The sequence below is a fragment of the Aspergillus fijiensis genome, assembly GCF_003184825.1.
Source record: "Aspergillus fijiensis CBS 313.89 unplaced genomic scaffold BO72scaffold_56, whole genome shotgun sequence".
Taxonomy (NCBI): Eukaryota; Fungi; Ascomycota; class Eurotiomycetes; order Eurotiales; family Aspergillaceae; genus Aspergillus; species Aspergillus fijiensis.
Genome location: NW_024469032.1, coordinates 116,178 through 137,253, shown reverse-complemented (window position 1 = coordinate 137,253; position 21,076 = coordinate 116,178). Strand labels below are relative to the sequence as shown.

Here is a 21,076-nt window from a genome sequence, read left to right as displayed (position 1 = left end):
GCCACCCTCAAAATGATGTGCCGAGGCTTCCCATTGTTGACCGATGCTTCCTATTTCTAGGCCGTGTGCGGCTGACTTGCAGAGCCAGCGTACCGATGTTCGACCCAGTCAATCCAATGGAGTCAACACCTCTTGTCATCAATACTTTCAGGGAGCGCAATCTCCCGATCGATCGAAATAAGGTCTTGTCAGTCTTCAGTAATGCGGCAGGCGCTGCAGCTCATGCCAAGTGGGTGACGGAGCATATCACCAGCGAGTTACTATTGTCACAAGAAGAGTTTACATTGTACCCACCACGCCCTGCGTACATGATCAAAATCCACCTTTGATTAACTAACCCCTGCTTCTTCTTGAGCCTGCAGACATTCTGCTCTCGAGGAATCGAATGTCCTGAGCAAACTACTCAATAATCGAAGTACGCGCACAACTCGGCCAATTCTCGAAGAAGAACTTCAGCAAGCGATCGATTCACTTAACGCTTCTACGACCGCAATCCTACGGCAGAAGAAGATATTCTCTTCAATATGCGAAACTATGAACAGACAGCTTCATCAGAAGGAAAAAAGAGAGCTCGGGTTCAAGAGGGATGCAGAAAGATTGCGTTTGAAGACTCTATCCGGGAGGCAGACTGCTACAGCCGTAGTAAGTCACTTGAGGGGTGAATCGAAATCCGGAGCTACTTGCTTATAGTCTGTTCAGTTTCTTGAAACCTCTCTTGAGCTGGAACTCGACGTCAAATCGGAATTGGAGAAGGTAGCAACAGAAGGGAGAGAATTACTCTCTTCTCTGACTACTCGATTGAAGGACGATGAAAAAACCCTCGCACACCTTGAAAGAGTTGCCCACGGGCTTGAGTATGTTGGGAACGATGTTTCTATTTCCAGGCAGGCTACGGATCTGGGTGTACATCATGCTCAGTATGTCGCAGGAAAGATACGGCACCGTCTTGACCGCCTATACTTGGAAACTGTACAGAAGGTCCATGGGGTGATGCAGGACAAGACAACACAGGCAGACTCTGATGTATCGGAAGCCCTCGAAGAAGAGCTGGGGTCATTGTACTCTGAGATTGGCATCCTCGCAGAATTGTCTACTAGACAGCAACTTGTCGATCCCATACATCGCGAAATGCAATCGCACCACGGTGCGCTATGTGCATCCTCGAATCAGAAACTGCACCTTGTAGGTCACTCGTCGAAAAATTTGGCTCAATTGCTGATTATCTTTGCAGCTCGGAGGCATTCTTTCGCAGATGGTATTGACAACGAGAGAGTGTACCAAAGGATTACAGGAGCAGGATTCGTCTTGCGGGACACTTGAAGCCTTTACTGCTGCATATAAGACTGAAATAGGCGAGCTGCTTCTGGTCTCATCTGCTCCAAAGCTGAGGACATTGAAGACCCAAGTCGCACTGGCAGCGTCTCTAAATATTCCTTCAAGAAGCCATCGTGTCCCGCTCTCCGAGGTCCAAGCTCTCGCAGGTCTGATACGCAGAATGGGCTTAACCCTGGACAACCTATCACTCGAAGCAAGAGGTGGGCCCTTGAAATGTTTGCAGGAAAAGAGACGCAATCTCGTAGAGTCTTCGAAAGGTTATGGCTTGGCTGCAGATTCGCCACTGAAAGCGGCTTTGTTTCCTACCGATTCGGCAATCCAATTTCTTCTGCCTCGACTCCAAACCAGTTCGGGTTCCAAGGCGTCACTCTCCAATATTGACCATAAGCTCCTGATTTCTGAACTTGAAGCTGAACTAGAACGTATTCAGGAAAGGGTGAAGAGACTGAAGCCTGATAGGCTTTCTGAACGCGATTCATGCCTGCAAAATTTCTTGAAGAGATGGGAAGGACAGGTATCTCATATCTAAGACATGAATATGATGCAAAATTTGATAAAGAACTTCGGTCTTGCACATGTACGAGTCTCAGTGAACTGTCCATGAGCGACTGAAGCTCCAAATTAGTATGACGGCTAGTGTCACTCTCGTGGCTCTCTTCATAATCCCCGAGCTCGACAATCGATAAGCGAAAGAAAATGGAGACCCATGGTTATCAAAATTATTTGCATCGCAGAGATTGTATAATTGTCGCACTACTCAATATCCTCTTTCTGCGAGTCCCGAGCCATCTGGGGTGAACTAAATATAAGATTAGACCATCCGTCCCTACGAGATGTTCGGCGATTGAAGTGGAAGGGGTTGGGTGCACGAAACCGGACGAACTAATGTCCGGTCCATTCTCATATTGAGCAAGTCTGCCAGATTCAGCATTTGTTTATGTTTTGGATGGATTGCCGCGCAAAGAGGACGCTTGATTCATATTTACTCGGCTTCGATTTGACTTTTCAAGCCGTCGTTGACTATTCCAATTACATGCAGGTACCGTGAAATGGCCCTTTCACCATAATCAATCAGAAGTTGACCGAGGCATCGACCGCGCCTGCAGCAGTTAACATATGTTCCTCAACGGTGCAACTGACGGGACGACTCGCCTTTTCCTTGACACAATCCCGTCATACCTCTCTTGCTTCCAAACATAATCTATACTTGGGTCAACAATCATTCGATGTGGTTCGACTAGTATATTTATTCGCTGGACTCAGTCATACCATGCCATCCCTATTAGAGAAGTTAATCTTCGCCTGTAGGTTCAAGGCCGCTCTACAAACTACCACGCTTGTTTCTGCCTTTCTCTGCAGCACTTCACAATGAATCATCCAAGAAGTGAATCTGAAGTGGTTCAAATTCTACCTGCTGTTACAACCTTAGCAGAGATCTCCGATCGGTGTGTTCTACACGCTGGCACTGGGCACGACTCGAAGGCTTGGCTTGTAGCCGATGTTTTCCAAATCTCTCCGAGCACTGCGCTGAGGTTATTGTGCTCCAGCATCGAGGTCCTCTTGAAATCATCCTCGGAAGATCCACAATTATCTCAAATACACGCCGCGCCTCCCGGTGTTCGGACACCCGGTGACAACATCTCTAGTGGCGAGACCACGCCCATTAGAGCCTCCGAATTGCATTGCTTTCCAGCCAATGACGAAAAACTGGGGCACGACCTTGTTCAACAAAGCGTGCTTTCCAAGAGGTTTCTGTCGAAGCGGGTACCACCGATCACTCTGAAAGATTACCTTCTACGGCTTCACCAATATTGCCCCATGTCCACAGGCGTTTATCTGGCTACGAGCATGTATATCACCAGAATGGTTAATACTGAGAAAGTGATACAGGTAAATGGAAGGAATATGCACCGTCTAGTTCTTGCTGGGCTTCGAGTTGCAATGAAAACTTTGGAAGACCTAAGTTATCCACACAGCCGGGTTGCTAAGGTTGGCGGAGTGACCGAACGTGAGCTGTCGAAACTCGAAGTCAGTTTCTGTTTCTTGGCAGATTTCGATCTACGGGTTGATGCGCACATGTTATTCGAGCAGGCAAGGCTACTTCAGGCCGGGCTGGATCTTACGGGCGACAATTCCCCCGAAGCAGTTGAGGGCTTCTCATGCCAAGAGTGAGGGCATGTTGACTGCTTTCCTTGCTATGACTTACGCTGTGCTTGTCAGGAAAGAACGACGTACGTTTGCTCAGCATCTCGGAGGATGGTTTTGCATATCATTATTATTCTTTCTCTTTTTTTGTTTCTTTCTTTTTTTGGAATTGATACCCAGTGATGATGGTTTATGATATTTCTTGACTGGTAACCTCCACCGACTGTTGGGTGCGACCTTCGATCGAAAAGCTCAGTGGGGATGAATAGTCGATTCTATTGGAGGCGATGGCATGGGAAAACAACAAAAACTTTACTTTGATCGCAACCTTGAATGCGGCTGCCTAGCCTGACCACAATTCGATTAATTGGTTGGCTAACTGTTTATTTAGTCACTTAGTCGATTAACTAAGTTACCTAGTTAGTAGGTAGTTAGTTAGTGATTTGCTTAGTCAAAAGCTGAGGACGGCAAGCAGAGAATCTTGGATAGCGACATCGTACATATGCTATTTGCAAACAGCGACATGTTGTTTGAATTTTTACTGTCTCGTTAGATTAATGTGGAAGCATTGACTTTGAATTTGCCCAATGTCGAGAACAATGTCGAGGAATTCACCATGTTCAACATGGTGGAGAGAACTCCCAAATGCTATCCAACCACTTAGAACCATAACTATTATTAATGAGTGGCTGAGTAACCACTCCGTACCTAACTTAGCCATCGTCCCTATAGATGGCCCCAGGCCCCCAGGCCCCCAGGCAGTTAGTTGGTCAGCCCAGCCCCCAGCCCAACCGCGCGCGCATCTTCCACCTTGTGACTCCGCCATACAACAAATAGAGGTGTTCTTTCCAGGCCCCGTTCGTCCGGTTGCTTTTTTCTCCATTATTGCTTCTGATATTTTTTCTGCATTATCATCGCCTTCAGAGGCAGCCATTGAGACTTGGAAGGCACGTTCGTGTTGTTGACCTCTTCTTTTCTCAATAAATCACCTGTGACTGGATCTCCGCTATGCGTCATTAGATGTGTCGAGAGTACTTTCCCAGCTAGTCAATCTTCAGAAACAACCTTACCCCCTCCGTTCCGCAAACTGTCCTGCCATTCTCTATCTTCTTCCGCCGTAATTCAAGGGCTGTTGCTTCATCTTGCAACTGCAGAAATCGTGTTGCATTCGAAATGGCGTCAGGGACTTCCTCGACTGGACCGCAGAATAACCGCGACTCTGCGGGACTGGGCCGTCCACCGTCCTTGCCCAGCGGCAAGAGCAGTGCCTCCCCTCCAAAAGTGGCCCAGCATGAGGCAACCGTCGAACTCCAGAGTATGAAGACGGAGCGGAGCAATATAAAGGGTGCGATTCGACTCGGCGAGGACATTATGCAGATTGCTCGCATCGGAGAGATCTCAGTCATGCAGAAATTATTCGATGAGAAAAAATTCACAGCTGACTACAAGGATGAGGAAGGAATCACCCCATTACATGTATGTTCTATATTGCTCAAGAATGCGGCACAAATTCCATGTCGTGCAGTTCCTACCGCCTAGTCCTCATTGCGTCATAAATTGCTGACCGACACTGTGTCTTTTCACTTCAGTGGGCTGCTATAAACAATCAATATGCTATGTGCAAATTCCTTCTTGATTCTGGTGCCGATGTTGATGCCAAGGGGGGAGAATCGGTGGCTACTCCGGCTATGTGGGCAGCGCAACGTTGCCACTATTATATCGTACACCTCTTACTACAGCATGGCGCAGATCCTCTTCTTACCGATGTCCAAGGCTACAATATTCTACATCTTGCCACGATTGATGGAAATGCATTCCTGCTTGTGCTTCTTTTACACCAAGAAATACCGGTGGATGTTCCCGACCAACAAGGCCACACAGGTCTAATGTGGGCGGCGTATAAAGGTTACCCTGCATGTGTGGATATCTACTTGCGTTGGGGTGCCAACGCCAATGCGGTTGATGATGGCGGTCTAACCCCTCTCCATTGGGCCTTGGTCAAGGGATCTCTTCCTTGCGTCCATAAGCTCATAGAATATGGTGCAGATAGGTTCGCAAAAACCAGAGATGGTAAAACGCCAGCAACCGTAGCGAGTGAGATGAATACGACCCGGATATGGTATCGCGCTCTAGACGAATGTGGTCATGACTTCGACGGAAACACCAAAATCCTGCCTATGGGCCTGACGCCCTGGGTGCGGAGTAAGAACGCCATGTCGAGGTTCTTCTTCCTGTGGCCTTTCTTTATGATATTTGCAGCTGTCTGGATTCTCAGCAATGTGGTTGTGTTTTTCGCTATCCCGCTCATGCTGCTTACGGTCTATGGTCTTCAATGGATGGCTCAAAAAGTCGCTAATCAAGGCCCTTCAGAGTATCGAATCCTCCAAAAGACGGTAAGCAAGCACCGATTGTGCCCCAATGCATGTCACGCAATAGCGCTGATTTTGAACTAAGCCTTACCTGTCTGGGGTCTTTGCAGGCTCTCTTTTCTGGGTTGGTTTCAGATATGCCTTCTACTTGCTACCTGGTCAGTAATTCTTATCTTCCATTCCCTCAGGCCGCCTCGTCTATCTCCAAGGCATGATCCGCGCATTGAGAGGGGTAAGGAATTATTCGAACTGACTAGCCCACGCTTAGCGACGTTATCCTCATCACCGATTTCCAACATCTCCTTCACCGTATTCTTTTCTCTGACGGCATACTTCTATTTCTGTGCGATGACCGAAGATCCAGGTTTTGTTCCGAAGATGAGCAGCAGGAATCAGCAACGAGCCGTAGTCACCGAATTATTCGAGCAGTGGAAATTTGACGAGGAAAATTTCTGCGTCTTGTGTATGATTCGAAAGCCTTTGCGAAGCAAGCATTGTAAGCGTTGTGGGCGATGCGTCGCAAAGCATGATCAGTGAGGTTCCCGCCAGTCGCTGTCAGAAAAGCGTCCACTAACCCCTATCAGTCATTGCCCATGGATCGACAACTGTGTTGGCGCGAACAATCTGCGGCACTTCGTCTCGTATATCATCTGCTTAGAAATCGGCATCATCTTGTTCTTGCGCCTGACATTCAATTGTAAGTTGTTCTTGGCTCATCTGAAGGATAGCGCAAAGCGGAGCGTGCTCCTGCTGACGAAACTCAAGATATCAACGTTCTTCCAGCTCCAGCGAATCCACAGTGCAATGTCATAAATGATGCATTGTGTGATTTTGTACTCCGTGACACATTTACTCTAGTTCTCGATATCTGGGTGGTCATTCAGCTGGTCTGGATAACTATGCTCTGTGCCGTTCAGCTTGTCCAAATCTCCCGAAACCAGACGACTTACGAAAACATGAGGGGCCATTCGATTGACCGGAGTTATCCAAGCTCACGAGCATTTGCCTCAGCTGTGACGGCAGGTACGACATCGTTAGATGCAGCTGGCCTCTCTTCGGCCGGTCAAGGTCCCAATCCGGCTCTGGCGCAAAATGTTTCACATAGGCACCAACGGAATGGCTGCCTGCAACAATGGTCCTCTCTTTTGGGAGTTGATACATTCTTCGCAACAGCGCGGGACGGGTTACGGGATGGCCCACGCACCGCCCGGCCAAAGAATCCCTTTTCCCGTGGCATTGTCACTAACTGTCAGGATTTCTGGTGCGACCCTGCTCCCTACTTCGGACGACGAGAGCCAGGTTCTGCCATGCTCGGCGGTGAAGTTGTCAATTACAACCGAATGTATGAGATTCCATTGCGAATGCACAGCGGCGGGGGCTACCGTAGCCTGGCCGACAATGACCTAGAGCAAAATGCTTAAATCATCTCTCTTCCTTCACGACTTCAGAGTCGTTGAATCAAGAACCTGAAACTATGACGGTCTCATGCTTGGGAGGCGAGGTTGCAGATCAGCGTCGCGCGAATCCGTGCGGAACGGAGATGTATAGATTAACCTCTCATAGATGGCAATCGTTACCTGTTCTTGGCTCATCACTGTCTCAGTATATTATGCTTTGCATACTCGAATTATATTCTAGATGATAGCCACCGATGGCCTCGGCATATGAGGATTGTATGGATATTTGAAGTTGACACCTGCGCTTGAATCTGGTGAAACTGCGATTGATGGATCTCTCATAATCATACCTAGAATAGTGCCATGACGAAGGGTCAGAGCCACAAAAGGGGGGTTCAATTCCAGCGCAGAGGCTGTAAAGAAAGCTGCAGAGAGCTCTCGGAGCCGAATAGGGACTGGGCGTATGTATGCCCAGTGTATAAGCACAAGTGGAACCGCAAACATTCGTTCATGTAATGTTCATAATTCCTTTGCCCGTACAGTATGATGTACTGGTATTTACATCATCAGTACAAGACGAAGTTACCAAGCATACCGCAGTAATATACCCAGGACCACGTACTATGTAGCAAAAGATCCGATGTCGCAGATTTCAAAAACGCACAATCATGCTAAGATCTTATCTCGGCAGGCGCCATCGACTAGTAGTATGAGTAGTGTAGGAGGTACGTAGGTATATACCAAGGTAAGTATAGTTACATAGGTACATACATACAGGCTACACCACCATATCCTTTCATCCCTTGGAACCTTGTCGGCTGTCTCGTTCTTTCTGAATCTCTACTTCTCCTTCCCTCAAATGAGTAGAGTAGGTGAGAAACAAGTCAATCATGACTATTATTGCATGTAATCGCCGATAGAGTGTTTTGATGAGTACGTGGAGAATCTGCATGTGGATAGGTCTTTTCTGTAGTGTAATGTTACAGAGTGGCTGTAGTGCACCCACAATCACACCTATGCATATCTACTGAGTATGTGGTTTCTATCGGCCTATATGTACTGGCTTGCTGAGATGGGTAGTGGGCAGGGAAAGGCTTGGGGTCTTATAGCATGTGGGCTCGACCGCTGTGTCTGTACTAATCTGACTAGCCTGAGATCAATATTTTCCATTGGTTTGAAGGTGGCGGAGGAGAAGGAGAAGAGAGAAGGAAGAAGGGAGGGGCAAAGGGCCACTGATTGATTAGGGCACAAAGACAATTACATTACTCATTATGTATGTATTCCATGCAGTGTGTAAGACAGCCGAACCCTGCGATTTTGACTCAAAATGGAGAGTGGCGGTTTTGGCCGACGAGCGACACCGCTGATCACAGGCTTCTTGATACTATGTATGATGTACGGTACTGTACATATAGTACTGTACATATATACCTTCTAAGGTTATGAATGTGTACCAGGAACACGTGGGAATCTTCAAATAATAGCCTTCGAGCTAAGCTAGCTCTCTTGCTGCGAAGGGCACGCCCATGAATGCCGATATCTTCGTATGGAGACTATGGACCGGTAGTGAAGACGCCCGAGCAAGGATGGAATAATGAAGCGGAAGAATGACGCAGTATGAGTGAATGGAATGATATAGGGTAATTGATTGGATTGATCTTGATTCTCAATATGAAGCTATTCGTTAAAGGATTGTTTTTGAGGGAGGAGGAGAAGGAGAGAAGGGAGGGAAGTTGAAGAGGCCGTATAAGGCCACCGCCTGCCTTCCTGAGGAAGGAACCATGAAGGCCTCCTCCTCTCCTGCCGCCACAGTAGGTAAGGGACGGAACCGAGAGTTGGGAACACTTCCGACCGACCCCTCACTTGAGGTAACATAGCTAGTAAGAGAGGATCATGCAGCGTTGGCACAACGTGCAATACATACCAAACAACGACTGGGTCCAGACCGAAGCAGAGTCTGCAGATGTGGCTGGATGGATCAGGCCCTAGCGACAGGTTCGAGACATAATGCCCGTTTAGCGCTTATCTGCATGAATGCATGTACATACATGTATGTATTAATCCACCCGAGAAAGAATACCAATATTCATATACTGTACATAGTAGTATGCTCGGTACATTATACAAGAGAGGAGATAGGTTTGCCCAAGTCTATTGTTACCACTACGTACAGTATACTCATTGTCACGGCGAAGGAAACTCCCGGGAAAGAAAGAGGTCCTACAGACCTAGCTCAATGGAGACTATTTACTTGCTGGCCTATGGTCTGACTGATTGAGGCGCTATCCGAGCCGGGCAGCAAAAGCACTTGTTCTTTTTAATCCCTCGTCTTCTGTTAGGGCCTTGGTATTGTGGGCACCGCATGGGCTGGGAGTGGGGCGCCTGGGTTTTCATCAACCGTCAACCCTTCTCTCCCGATCCCCCCCAGAGAGTCACTGGCCTATGACCGATCGATCATAAATGGGCCAGCATTTGGATTCTGTTCAGGTGTGTACTGAGGCGACTACAATTCTATGTGAGCTCCTTTTTTTTCCCCTTCTTTTTTTCTTTCTCATTGAAAAAGCTCCAAGCAAAAGCTATCAGAATTCAGAAGCCAACAACGGGCCAGAAAGAGAAGGTGTGGGTCTTGGGGGACATGGTCTCATCTAATCAATCAGCGGAAATCAGTGAGTGGACCGCAATGCTCCCTCGCGTATACGGCTAGGTTGCTACTCCCGGTCCGTAGGTACGGTACGTACGGACACGGATAGTATGGAGGTATTTTGGGCCGGGCCTTTGTGAAGCAACCCCTTCCGTGTCCACGTCCCGCCAGTACAAATGAGCCAACATCCAAAAAAAGGACAAGCAGTGCTGTACGGTTAAGGAAATGATACTTGCCCATCGAGTTTGAGGAGCACCCTTGGGCTGCAAGCTCCAGGACATGTGTGTATCCTTGGCACTGTAAGGTCTCAAAATCTCCCGGGCCGAACTGTGAGCGAATTACGGGTGTTGCAAGATGGCGCCATCTGATAACAGGAGAAAATTTTTATCTGATCAGATTATCGGGAGGGATCCCGATATTCCCCCCCCCCCCCTCCTTCCAATTAACCTTGGTAGAGGATGCGCCTCGGGTTCCGAATGGCGAGAACAGGCGGACCACAGAGTGGTGTTAGATAACATATTTTGGAGTCTTTTTTCCCTTTCCCCAACCCCTTCCAATTGTTGTTGTTGTTGTTGTTGTTGTTGTTGTTGTTGTTGTTGTTGTTGTTGTTGTTGTTTTCGCTCCCCCTTCATGTTACCATTTTCTGCTTGTGCACCGTGACTAATTCATGACCTTGGTGTAGCTCATAAACTTATCCGATGTAGGCCAATCAGCTCCGGTCGCTTGACGTCAGCGGGCCTGTAACTTACAGTATCGTAAGGTACTAAGTACGAAGTTCCCCAATTATCGTCTCCACGCCGGCCTCAGACCCGTTGCTCTTCTTCTTCCCTCCCTTTACCCTCCCACCACCCACCCAAAGGCGCATAATTTGAACTTTTCTTGATAACACAGTACATGGGACAGCTAATGACTTCAAATCATTGAAGTAGAGTCGTTCGGCAATTCTGTCCCTCGTTGGCTAACCTAGGGTATCATTGAGTTACATTCTGTAGGTACAGCACAATGCCATGGCATTATTTTCTACGTCGCTCCAATTAGAAAGTATTGATTCGAGCAACAATGTATCTCATCTCAATCTCTATATAATATGCTACGTACCTTGAGTTTCTCAGTATCAAAGTTGTATGTAAATGATATACTTAACACGAGTAAGCGATCATAACTGACAAATATATTGTTTACAGTCAAGGTAATTCCTGAAGCAAGCGTTTCTTTTTTCATCTCACCCGCCCCTCTATTTTTCTCCTCTTCTCTTCTGATCATTCAAGTATTATTCCCAGGCATCAGGAAGTTATGCCGACGAAACAGACCTGCGGATGCCTCCCTGGATCAGATTCCTGTATTACAGCATGGCGCGCAATCTGGTGGCCGGCACCGTCGCACCCGACAGCTGTTCACCAAAGATCGATTCCACCATCTCTCCGCCTCGAGCGGCCAAGACAGACAGAAGACTGTCGCTCAGGCCATGTGTCTTCTCATTGCAGCCCTGAAGCCAAATGCCTGCATGGGCGCTGACTTTGCTGGTGTCCATATCGACCCGATAATCCCGGCCAGGGGTCCACACTTCCTGCCCCGCCGGTCGCAGGTGCTGTACGTTCTTCAAAAGTTGCTCGTGTGCATTGCGGTTGTAACCCGTTGCCACCATGAGGGCATCCACCTCCAATGTCTCCTTGCCATCACCAACCAAGCTGTCCGCTCCATCCTTAGCGGCGCGAACGTGAATGCGCATCCGACTTTGGGGACCATGATGTTCAACTCGGGTGACTTTACGGCCAGGTAGAATGCGGTGTTGCCACTGTGTCTCGTCAGGGTTCTGGATTCGCTGGGTATACATGTCGTCGAAAATCTGCTCGATGAGCTCAAGCCGGACGACACTGTAATTAGTGGCCTTGTCGGCCTTGAGGGAACGCTGACGTTCATTCGCAGAAAGGTTGTAGAATTTATCGATTCTCTCGGGATTGAAGAGTTCATTGACGCTAAACATCTGAGTCAGTTCACAGGGCCAGAAGGTTGAGGGAGGAGGTGATATGAGGTGATTGCGCTTACAATGGGGAGTCATCGCTGGGTCGCATGGCGGTATCCCGCATTATCAGGGTAGTCTTAGAGTTAGGATAACGCTTCTGAATATCGTGGAAGATTTCCGCAGCACTTTGGCCGCTTCCAAGAACGGCAACGTTGTAAGGTTTGCGCTCGTCGCTGAGTAGAGCGGGTAGATTGGTGCAGTACTGGGACGAATGCAGGATCCGGGGGTCTTGAGGAAGGCCTGGGGGCATCTTTGGACTGCCACCAAGCGCAACTACGACCTTCCGTGCCGTTCTGGAGGAAATCTCTCCGGTCTCGAAATTGCGGGAACGAACAGTGAAATAGTCAACCACCGAGCCTGTCGGGTCGGTTTTGCCCGGAACCACATCAATCACCTCTTCTCCGTAGGAGACCACCTCGGAGAACCGTTGCGCACACCAGCGCATATAATCTTCGAACTCCAGGCGCGCTGGAGTGAACGTGCCCAGATTTGTGAAGTGAATCAACCGCTCCTTCTGGTGAAGGTAGTTGAGGAAGGTGAAACTGCTGCGGGGATCACGGAGGGTGGCCAGGTCCTTGATGAAAGAGATTTGCATTTTCGATCCGGGCAGCAACATGCCCGGATGCCAGGCGAACTGCTTCTGACGCTCCAGAAAGCAGACTCTAGGTTGCCAGCCGGAGCTGGAGGTGGACTTGTTCAAACAAGGATCCAGGGCATCGTTCAAGGCAATTGCGATTGCGAGCGATGCAGGACCAAACCCCACACAAAGCAAATCGTGTAGCTCGTCTTGGGGGCTTGCTCGGAGACGGGATGGCTCCCGCTGTTGCTTGACAGCCATGTCGCGGTGGCTCTGGAAGCTCACTTCAGGCTTCCGGACGATAGACTCCATTGGTGCTAGCTATGCTAGACAAGATGTGGCAAAAGGGAGTAGCTGGCGAGAAATAAATCAGAAAGGTCTGTGTCCCAAGATCAGGATGGGAATGGGAGCATAAAACACCGTGGGCGGGCTTTGGAAAGAGCAGAAGATAGTGTTTGGGGAGAGGTAGGGAGAGAGTAGAGAGGGAGAGAGAGAGAGAGAGAAAGAGAGGGAGGAAATTGCGGTAGGTTACGGGCGAGGGGTCGTAGGTAGTTATATGCACCGGTGGATTAATCGATGGGGGCAATGGAGAGAAAGGATGGAGTCAGGCGCGCCGAAAATGGAATCCAAGATAATCGAAGCGGATAAATTATGACTGTCCATATGGGGCAGGAAAAAACAATAAAACCGATCTGATAATCTACGAATGAAAAAATCGGTGGAAGTTAAATACCGAATACGTACTGTAGGTCCACAGACGGACGGTGGTGGTTTCCTGGGGAGCCCAAGATGGATAAGATTATTTTTTTGAAGCGACGGATCCTGCTTAAGGCTATGAAACTTTTTAGTTTTTGCAGGTCGGAATCCCGAGTGGTTCGATCAATTCTTTCTTTTCCTTCCTTTCCTCTCCCTCTCTCCCTTTCCTTTTCCTTTCCTTTCTTCTTTTTCTTTTTCTTTTTCTTTTGTTTTTGTTTAAGGTTCCTTCTAATTTATGTTGATTTCGGTGTCTGTAGACGCAATTGTATGACGCAGTTATATCTAACCCAACGTTCTCTCGACTTTGAATATAACTTACCTCATCTCTCCTGCTTGCTTTTTCAGCGCTCCAGCATAATTCGGCTGGCCATGCTTTGACAGCGGGCCAGGAATAGCATAGTGAATGAATGGATGGGTGGACACACGGTCCCACTGGCCCAAGAAACGTGGTAAGAGCAAGGTACGTACTTACTACCGTACTGACTGTACTTGAGTACCAAAACTACAGAATGATACACCAAAGGGGAGGGAGGAGTGGGTGAAGAGTCCGACCCGAGTGTGCCCCGCAGTCCGTTCGGTGTAGAATCCTGGAAGTGGAAAGTGGAAAGTGGAAAGTGTGATGGACGCTTAGATTAGATCCGCAGTCGCCCGATGTCGGAAAATTGGACTAGCCCCCGACGGGCTACGTACTGTACATACCTATACAGATAGATGTATTTGTTATATATGTAATTGTCTTGTCATCCTTTCCCCTTACAATACAAACAATAAATCCATCTTTCTTCATTCCCAAGCAAACCAAAAAGAAACCTTTTCTAAATGTATAGGTAGTTATAGGTAGTAGGTATCTCCCAACTTGCTAGGTACAGTACAAGTAGTTGGCCAAAATCAGTGCAGTGGAGAAAAAGCCTTCAAGCACGAACATAGCAGTTTAAACTTTGATAGGGAAGCTTGTCAGCACACGATCACGAGAGACTTCCTTCATCTGCACGCTCCTACTCATACCTAGTAGTGTGCTGCCTCAAGCAGTTGTGGAAGCATCAAGGGCCGCTCGGGAGCCTCTCTAGGCGTTGGGAACAACCTTTACTCACCTTTATACTAACGCAGAAGGACCCTGTAGGCAGAGCCAGTTGTTAAGCAGTCTCACCCTGATCACGAACCTGTCTGATGGCCACATGCATGAACCAATACCTCGTTTTAATCTGAACCGCCTGTTGAATGGATGTGGATGAGGTGCCTATGCCTTCTACAGGCCTAGATGCTGGACCGTGGACATTTGCCTCGCGCCAACCCCTACTTAACATTGGATGGCACTGCGCAAAGGCATAACGACTGGCTTGCGACTAGTGGCGGTCATTGATCGGTGAGTCTCTATGTTGAGGGCAAGAATGGTGTGATTTCTATAATCAGCTGGTTTGAGGTGATTTTTACTGGAGCCCGGCTCTAACCCCGCCTTCACCATGGTAGAATAAGCACGGTCTTGGAAGAAAGTTACACCACAGCGAAGGCACCACCTACCTACCCCTCACTAGCTACCTGGTACTGTAACCCCTCCTCCGGGCCGCTTTTATTTGATTATGAATGCCTTTGTTCTAGTTGGTTGAACTTTGATTAAATACAGTCAGAACTCTCAGTGTATAGTTACTGTAAAAGATGCAAGTGACTTTACACCACAGGCTCTCAAAGGTGTTCGCCTCAATGTGACCGCCAATAAGATACTTAGTCACATATCACCCTTGACTACTACTTATTCCTCCAGAGGCATGTGTATGCTATTACAGCATTTCCCTACCTATACCAAGAGACCGTAGTAGCAGACGTAATAGTGCTAAGACAACATTTGCGTCAACAAAGACAGATTTCAGAGCTCATGGGTGCTGTAAGAGGTCTGAATTGAAATATTTTAGAGTAAAATGATGCACCTGAGATTCTTCTTCTGTGCAAGTGTGCTATATATGAGTATTGTACATATCTTGGTCGAATAATTGATCCAAAGCAGGGGGGTGGTTTAGATCAGCAGTACTTCTTCTAGCTATATCACTCAGATGGCAACAAGCCATTGCCAGCATGCGAGTATAGGCGTTGTTATACCAGGCTCAGTATCTTCGACTTTAACATTGCTGACCTGTCTCAGACCCTGGTACTGCAATTCTATTTGATTCCTACAGGCTGGATAAATTTGGTAGAGCAACAGTCTCCACCTACTGTGTGATATACGTAGTATACATTGGATGATACCCTACCTGAAGTATAACTTGAAAGATGGGCGCATGCCCATGGTACCGATAGCACTAATGATACCTAGAACTGTTAAGTAAGAAGCTTCCGGTGAGGATTGAGTATTGAATAGCTAACGAGGTCCGGGCAGCCAGTATTAACAGTAAAATACTTCGTCTTTCAATCATGCAAAGATTTCCCCTCAGATAATAATCATACGACAGGCTCCTAGAACCCAAGCAGATTGCTCTTAGAGGTAAAGTGTATGCTGCGCCAGGAGCAGGCTCGAACGCGTCCCTGATGATTGGGAAACTAGACCTTCCTTGCCATGAATTGACAAGCTGAATGACGCATGACCAAAAGCAAATATGGCAGGGCCCTTGTAGCTGTATCTCACGAGAAGTTATACTAGTAGTCGGTAATTTGTTACCACCAGACCTTCACTCCTGACCAGAGCTTGAATTGTGAATTCGTCTCCCGATAGTATCAGCATCATTGGATGACTTAACTATGAGGTCTTTGCTGCACCTTTGTAGACAACCAATTCGATTTGATGTCCAGTAGCAAAACAGGTGGAATGTTGTCTAGGGTCGAGGGTCCATTTCCTACTGGGTAGATAGAGACAGTCGAGGGCATACTTTAGTAGTCAATAGGCTGGTGTAATCTCTGAGATATCAAATCAGTCGTGGTATACAATTTTCAATATTATGTCATCGACAAGTTCATCTCAGGAACCAATGAGCTAAATGTCTTGAACCATGCTGTAACTCGACACCCAGCTTTAAGCCACCTTCTCAAGTAGACACTCTCTCGACACTGGTAGAGAGGTAGGAGCACTATGTTCGATTATCATACATCCTAGCCAGACATGCTGTTATCTCTGATCTCAATCAAGCAGTCGGATTGCCTTGTCCATGGGTCGGACAGACATAGAGCTAGCCCTGGTCAGTATGCTTGATGGTAGAGCATGTTAGCCAGCCATCCTTCTAGGTAGCTGTAAAGGTATGATCTCGCAGTTAGAGATCAATGAGATCCCAACTTATACGTGGCCTCGCACCCGATCAAGTTCTCTAACAAATGATTTCACAAGCAGCCGATTATTTTAAAGAAAGCGATTACAGTATAGATAATCCTTCGAATATTTCTCTTTCGAGTTGACCTTGTATAAAGAGCGGATCTTACAGCGGCAGCAGACACAATGACGGAGCATGACTAACACTTGGTAGTTTGAGAAGCATTAAGCACAATACGTACTAAAGTCATATATTCCAAATCTCAGTAGGTATATGGTTCCTGTTTACTGTCTCGTGCAGGTTGGACAGGATGATGCGAGGGCCTTTATTATCCAAGAACCAACGCTCTATAAGTTTGTCAGACATGCAATTCTTAATTCACGTCATACCTGGTTATTGACTGAGCTTTTAGGAAACAAAGGATGGAATAGAGAACAACGAGACAGCCCCAGGGTCGAAATGTAGGAAATGACAGAACCTTGGGAAGACCCTCGTCCGTGACAAGTATAACTCGGTTATTTCGTGCATGTTATAGGTCACGGCCCACTAGCTAGAGCCCATTCCTCTCGCCTCGGCTAAGAGTTTACAGAGATACCATTAACCAGCTATGGACTACAGATTATGCAGCATCGGGGCCCTGCAATTTCATGCCCGAAGATTCTCTAGAGCTACGATTCTTGAAACGCATATTAACGACTATATGCCTACATACATATCAAGAGACAACCGTACATATTTTCAAACACGCATTAGACTGATAGATTTTCGGAAGGTGCTGCACTCGAGCAGGCTAGCCAAGTATTCTGTGCTGTGCTTAAACAGATACTTGACTGATTGCTAAGGCAAGTACCCATACAGTCCCTTTGAGTCAAAGCCTGCAGCAGTAGTGTGTTTCTGAATAAGCTAGCTCCAGCTTCATCAGAAGGCTGCCTCATTGGGTACTGGCGAATCCGCAGGCAAGCAATTAGTGACAATGACAGGAATTCGGTATTTTTGTCTCACTTGGCTTTTATATCAAACAATATGTGGTATCAAAGCTATATGAAGTCTTTTCTCATGCAAATTTGATCCTGGCAGATAGGATAGCAGCAAAGCAACGATAATGTATGAAGCTAACGAAACCAATCATGACTCGTGATGCCAATTCCATATCCGTCCGGATTTCAGGGGATGGGGAAGATATTCCAGGCAAATTTAGGAATACCAATAAGAATCGAACTATAACTGCATCTAGATATCTAGTACCATTGGGCGGTTACGTACATTAGCGCAGTTACTATATGTCTGCTGGAGCTTGCATACATATGTACCATGGATGGCGACTGCTCACAAACAACTTAGCCACACAGCGATTTGGGTTGTAAAGGTAAAGCACCGAAGGCTTATTACAGTGCGTACCGTATCTAAACTCCACTTCAAGTTATCTTATTCAGTGCCTTGGTAGTGAGATGGCTCAAAATATTTAGGTCCTCGCCTCCTAGTTACGTGTCTCGTGCTTGACACCTGGGAGGTCACATTGGTCCCGTCCCCTTGCTGCGCAACGAATGTGCAATATAAAAAATGAAGTGCAGCGGTTACTCGGTCCGGAGAGTCTGGTCCGAGCGAGACATTAGCCATCATCGTGATAGCCAAGGCCTGCTTCATTGAGCTTAAGCAACCACCTAGCCATAAAGCGGCCCAACTCAAAGGCTCTACATATTTATTCAGTGCGAGGAGGGAGAGTGTACAAAGGAAAATATAGTCTGATGCTGTTCAGCCCCGAGGCTGTCGCATCAAACAGAGAGCCTTCCTAGCCAACGCGAAATATGTGGCTGTGGAAGTGTTCTTCTTATCTAGGGCCCCAAATTTGAATACACGCATACAAGCTTCCCCAGACATAGTGGCACTTTCAAGCAGGGTTTCTCTCTTGAACTATGAGTCGATTATGTATATAAACTCAAGTGGCTTGGAAAGAACACGAGATAATTCGAATGCCGGGAGAATCACGAACGTCGGAGGATTGAGTTGTTGCTTGTCAATTGTAGCTATACCATTTTTGCAATCGTATCCGATAGCGTCCTTGAACAAACTGACAACATGGAAGAGGTTTTCCTCACCCAGAGACGCGCAGAGTTTGGACAAGGAGCCCAATCAGGCAGACTGGTTCACCCCGGCAAGCCGGAAGTCTGCAATGGTCTGATGAACGTCCCGGATGCAACTAGCATCGACAGGTGACAGGTGGCCGAAAGAAGGTCGAGAAGCTGAGCTGAGCTCACCACAAGACCACAAAGCCCCACGAGTATGCGCAGCTGAACCAGACAAAGTGGGCGAGGCAGACGCATCAGTGGAGTCGAGGCATCCTCGCCTTCCTGATAAGTCCAGCTTTGAGACTTTCGGGCAAGGTCTGGGTAGGTAAAAGAATGTCGACTGCGGAACCGGCCTGGGTATCTTGTGAACAGATCTAGAATCCGCGGGCCTTGGCCGGGAATCTTCCGTGAGGGTCAACTTAGAACAACGACCACAGTACTAACAAGGGCAAATGTGGTAAGCGGTTCATGCGGTGGGGTGGGGAAACAATTCGAGGCAAGGCCGCAGGACATTACTGTGTAGAATTCAAGTGTTTGAACCCAGAGAAAAAAAGTCTTGGATCGACCGGGCGCCGCCATGACCAAGGAAGAATTACGATGAAATCTCCCAAGAGATAGATAGCCCCATAAGTCAATGTGTAAACGTGAAGAAAGGAAAAAAAACGAAGGAAGAAAGCCGGGAATTGCTCGACCCTAAAGGTGCGGTGTAAGGGAGAAGAGGAGTGGGGTCACTTGGGGTGAGGGATAAGCTGAGGAGCCAAATGGATAGGGCGGCCGGGGCACCAAGGGATGATTGATTGTCAATGCCTGCAGTGCAGGTGTTCAAGGTTCCAAGTTCATCAGACTACCTTACTTACTATTTAAGTTTACCTTGGTTGTGTCTGAGGCTGTCAAGCTGTGCTCCCGAGGACCGACCTGCGCTATCTCTCCTTAATAGATTGATTAATTGAATCAAGGGTGAAAGCCTATAGCCCTCTCTTTGATCGGCTCAATTATTGCTAGAGATTCGAGAAACTCAGCTTTGCACCAGGCTAACTTGATTCAATCTTTGAACCACAACTCAGGAACGGCTAAAACCCTCAGAATGGATGATGGCAATGCGCTCGAGCGGGCTTCGGGTGAAGACCGACAAAGCGAATCGCCTCGGAAGCGCTACAATAAGAAATATCATGTTGTGCATCATGGTGTGCAATATCATAGGACTTCATCTGCCTGAGGCTACCGGGCCGCTTTATATTCTTCCAGGTGCTTACCTAGTTTGAATTAATAGGGAAGAAAGATCATGTGGGGTGATGTCCGAACCCCAGTCTTTACAGAAGATACGAGAGGTATTGTAAAATTGCAAAGCTAGCTTGCATATCAAAGACATACAGGAAAGTACAGTATGATATGAAAACACCCTTTTTTTTTTAGAAAAAAAAAGTTTACTGTCTGCCGCGGACATATCGAGAATAGCCAGAAGAAGGCTGCGAGGGCCAACACGTGTTGCTGAAGGAAGAGGGGGGAGAGGGGGGAAGTGGTCCGGTGTTAACTACAAGTATGAATAGTGAGAGAAGAATTGGGCACCAGGCCAGCTAGTAATAAAGGGCAAGAGCATCCAGAGCCTTAAAAGGATCAGAGAATAAGCATCCGCAATTAGGAAGTACTGCTACCGTATAAGTAATTGTAAGGCTCGCCATCCCCGGCAGGGAAATAAAAGAGGTGCCCCAGTACGTAGCTCTAGTCGCGCCGCGCCCGAGCTGAAGACGAATATGACACCGAAAACGATTGTTGATATAGCCCACATATGTGGGTAGTCAATTGCTCAAGTTTATTATTGGGAAGATTCTAAAGCAATGGATTATACATTAATTGTGGGGGAGGGACAAGGAAAAACTTGCAGAGAGATTATGAACTGGAAGAGGAAGTTGCGAGACCGATTTTAAAGCTTATGATAATAATGTTGAAGAACGACATAGTCTTATAACAAAGCCTCAATGATGGTGTTTGCGGACGGATCTCAACTGCCTGCTCATGGTGGAGGAGGAGGAGGGGTGATTGAGGTAATTAGTTATTTCAGTGCGCATGCAAGGGAGTCGTCAGATAAACTCTGGAAGGGTACGTACGGTTGATCCGACCGCCGCTCTCCTCCCAAACCCTCCCCCCCCCGCGCGTCTTATCGACATTAGTTATCGATAGGATGGATAAGTAAGCGTTGGGTGATGCGGAGGGGTAAAGTGGCACTGATGAAGTCATCCGGGACTTCTCTCAACTGGTACGGGAGCCCTCAGTCGCGGGTCTTGTATTCTTACCGTCTACCACGCTAAAAATATATTACACATTACGGGACTATCCAATGACCGGGTTCTGGAAATCTTAATTGCGCCTTGACATGCGGTGAGAGCAGCCTGGCCAAATTTTTAAGGGAAGATAAATGGAAAGATGGTAATGAGTCTAGGTAAAAGTGGTAGAGATATGGTGGCCTACAATATCTCTCTGCTTTGCTTCCTTCCTTTCTTTTTTCCTTCTTTATTTCTGTTATCATTCTTTATCCTTCC

General features: G+C 47.4%; 6 protein-coding genes across 6 annotated transcripts; 4 read left to right on the top strand and 2 right to left on the bottom strand.

Moving 5' to 3' along the window:
* Positions 1-116: 116 nt before the first annotated feature.
* Positions 117-1,864, top strand: BO72DRAFT_386389 (uncharacterized protein; the record flags this gene model as incomplete). Its single annotated transcript, XM_040941629.1, has 4 exons — positions 117-286; positions 363-642; positions 700-1,182; positions 1,232-1,864. 4 exons carry the CDS (start codon positions 117-119, stop codon positions 1,862-1,864), a joined length of 1,566 nt encoding a protein of 521 aa, XP_040797748.1.
* Positions 1,865-2,703: 839 nt separating this feature from the next.
* BO72DRAFT_471408 (putative cyclin-dependent protein kinase complex component) lies at positions 2,704-3,507 on the top strand (the record flags this gene model as incomplete). Its single annotated transcript, XM_040947088.1, has 2 exons — positions 2,704-2,719; positions 2,831-3,507. The coding sequence occupies 2 exons, from the start codon at positions 2,704-2,706 to the stop codon at positions 3,505-3,507; spliced, it is 693 nt and encodes a 230-aa protein (XP_040797747.1).
* A 1,042-nt stretch (positions 3,508-4,549) lies between these two features.
* Positions 4,550-5,562, top strand: BO72DRAFT_227987 (ankyrin repeat domain-containing protein). Its single transcript, XM_040939830.1, has 3 exons — positions 4,550-4,956; positions 5,070-5,201; positions 5,254-5,562. Exons 1-3 carry the CDS (start codon positions 4,654-4,656, stop codon positions 5,365-5,367), a joined length of 549 nt encoding a protein of 182 aa, XP_040797746.1. The 5' UTR covers positions 4,550-4,653; the 3' UTR covers positions 5,368-5,562.
* On the top strand, positions 5,563-7,377 carry BO72DRAFT_227988 (DHHC family palmitoyltransferase). The gene is made up of 4 exons (XM_040939831.1): positions 5,563-5,873; positions 6,038-6,382; positions 6,434-6,546; positions 6,615-7,377. The coding sequence occupies exons 1-4, from the start codon at positions 5,758-5,760 to the stop codon at positions 7,268-7,270; spliced, it is 1,230 nt and encodes a 409-aa protein (XP_040797745.1). The 5' UTR covers positions 5,563-5,757; the 3' UTR covers positions 7,271-7,377.
* A 2,420-nt stretch (positions 7,378-9,797) lies between these two features.
* Positions 9,798-10,553, bottom strand: BO72DRAFT_517841 (uncharacterized protein; the record flags this gene model as incomplete). Its single annotated transcript, XM_040949632.1, has 3 exons — positions 10,335-10,553; positions 9,985-10,251; positions 9,798-9,822 (listed from the first exon to the last, which is right to left on the bottom strand). Exons 1-3 carry the CDS (start codon positions 10,517-10,519, stop codon positions 9,798-9,800), a joined length of 477 nt encoding a protein of 158 aa, XP_040797744.1. The 5' UTR covers positions 10,520-10,553.
* A 421-nt stretch (positions 10,554-10,974) lies between these two features.
* On the bottom strand, positions 10,975-13,265 carry BO72DRAFT_411902 (lysine N(6)-hydroxylase/L-ornithine N(5)-oxygenase family protein). The gene is made up of 2 exons (XM_040942472.1): positions 11,934-13,265; positions 10,975-11,863 (listed from the first exon to the last, which is right to left on the bottom strand). The coding sequence occupies exons 1-2, from the start codon at positions 12,797-12,799 to the stop codon at positions 11,230-11,232; spliced, it is 1,500 nt and encodes a 499-aa protein (XP_040797743.1). The 5' UTR covers positions 12,800-13,265; the 3' UTR covers positions 10,975-11,229.
* Positions 13,266-21,076: the final 7,811 nt, after the last annotated feature.

What these genes read in the sequence shown, in the direction of transcription:
- BO72DRAFT_227987 (XM_040939830.1), top strand. Translation starts at nt 4,654, where the DNA reads ATGGCGTCAGGGACTTCCTCGACTGGACCGCAGAATAACCGCGACTCT. An exon ending in AAGGAATCACCCCATTACAT is followed by an intron (nt 4,957 to 5,069) that starts GTATGTTCTATA and finishes TTTTCACTTCAG; the next exon opens with TGGGCTGCTATAAACAATCA. An exon ending in AACGTTGCCACTATTATATC is followed by an intron (nt 5,202 to 5,253) that starts GTACACCTCTTA and finishes CCGATGTCCAAG; the next exon opens with GCTACAATATTCTACATCTT.
- BO72DRAFT_227988 (XM_040939831.1), top strand. Translation starts at nt 5,758, where the DNA reads ATGTGGTTGTGTTTTTCGCTATCCCGCTCATGCTGCTTACGGTCTATG. An exon ending in TGCGTCGCAAAGCATGATCA is followed by an intron (nt 6,383 to 6,433) that starts GTGAGGTTCCCG and finishes AACCCCTATCAG; the next exon opens with TCATTGCCCATGGATCGACA. An exon ending in CTTGCGCCTGACATTCAATT is followed by an intron (nt 6,547 to 6,614) that starts GTAAGTTGTTCT and finishes ACGAAACTCAAG; the next exon opens with ATATCAACGTTCTTCCAGCT.
- BO72DRAFT_411902 (XM_040942472.1), bottom strand. Translation starts at nt 12,799, where the DNA reads ATGGAGTCTATCGTCCGGAAGCCTGAAGTGAGCTTCCAGAGCCACCGC. An exon ending in CCCAGCGATGACTCCCCATT is followed by an intron (nt 11,864 to 11,933) that starts GTAAGCGCAATC and finishes TCAGATGTTTAG; the next exon opens with CGTCAATGAACTCTTCAATC.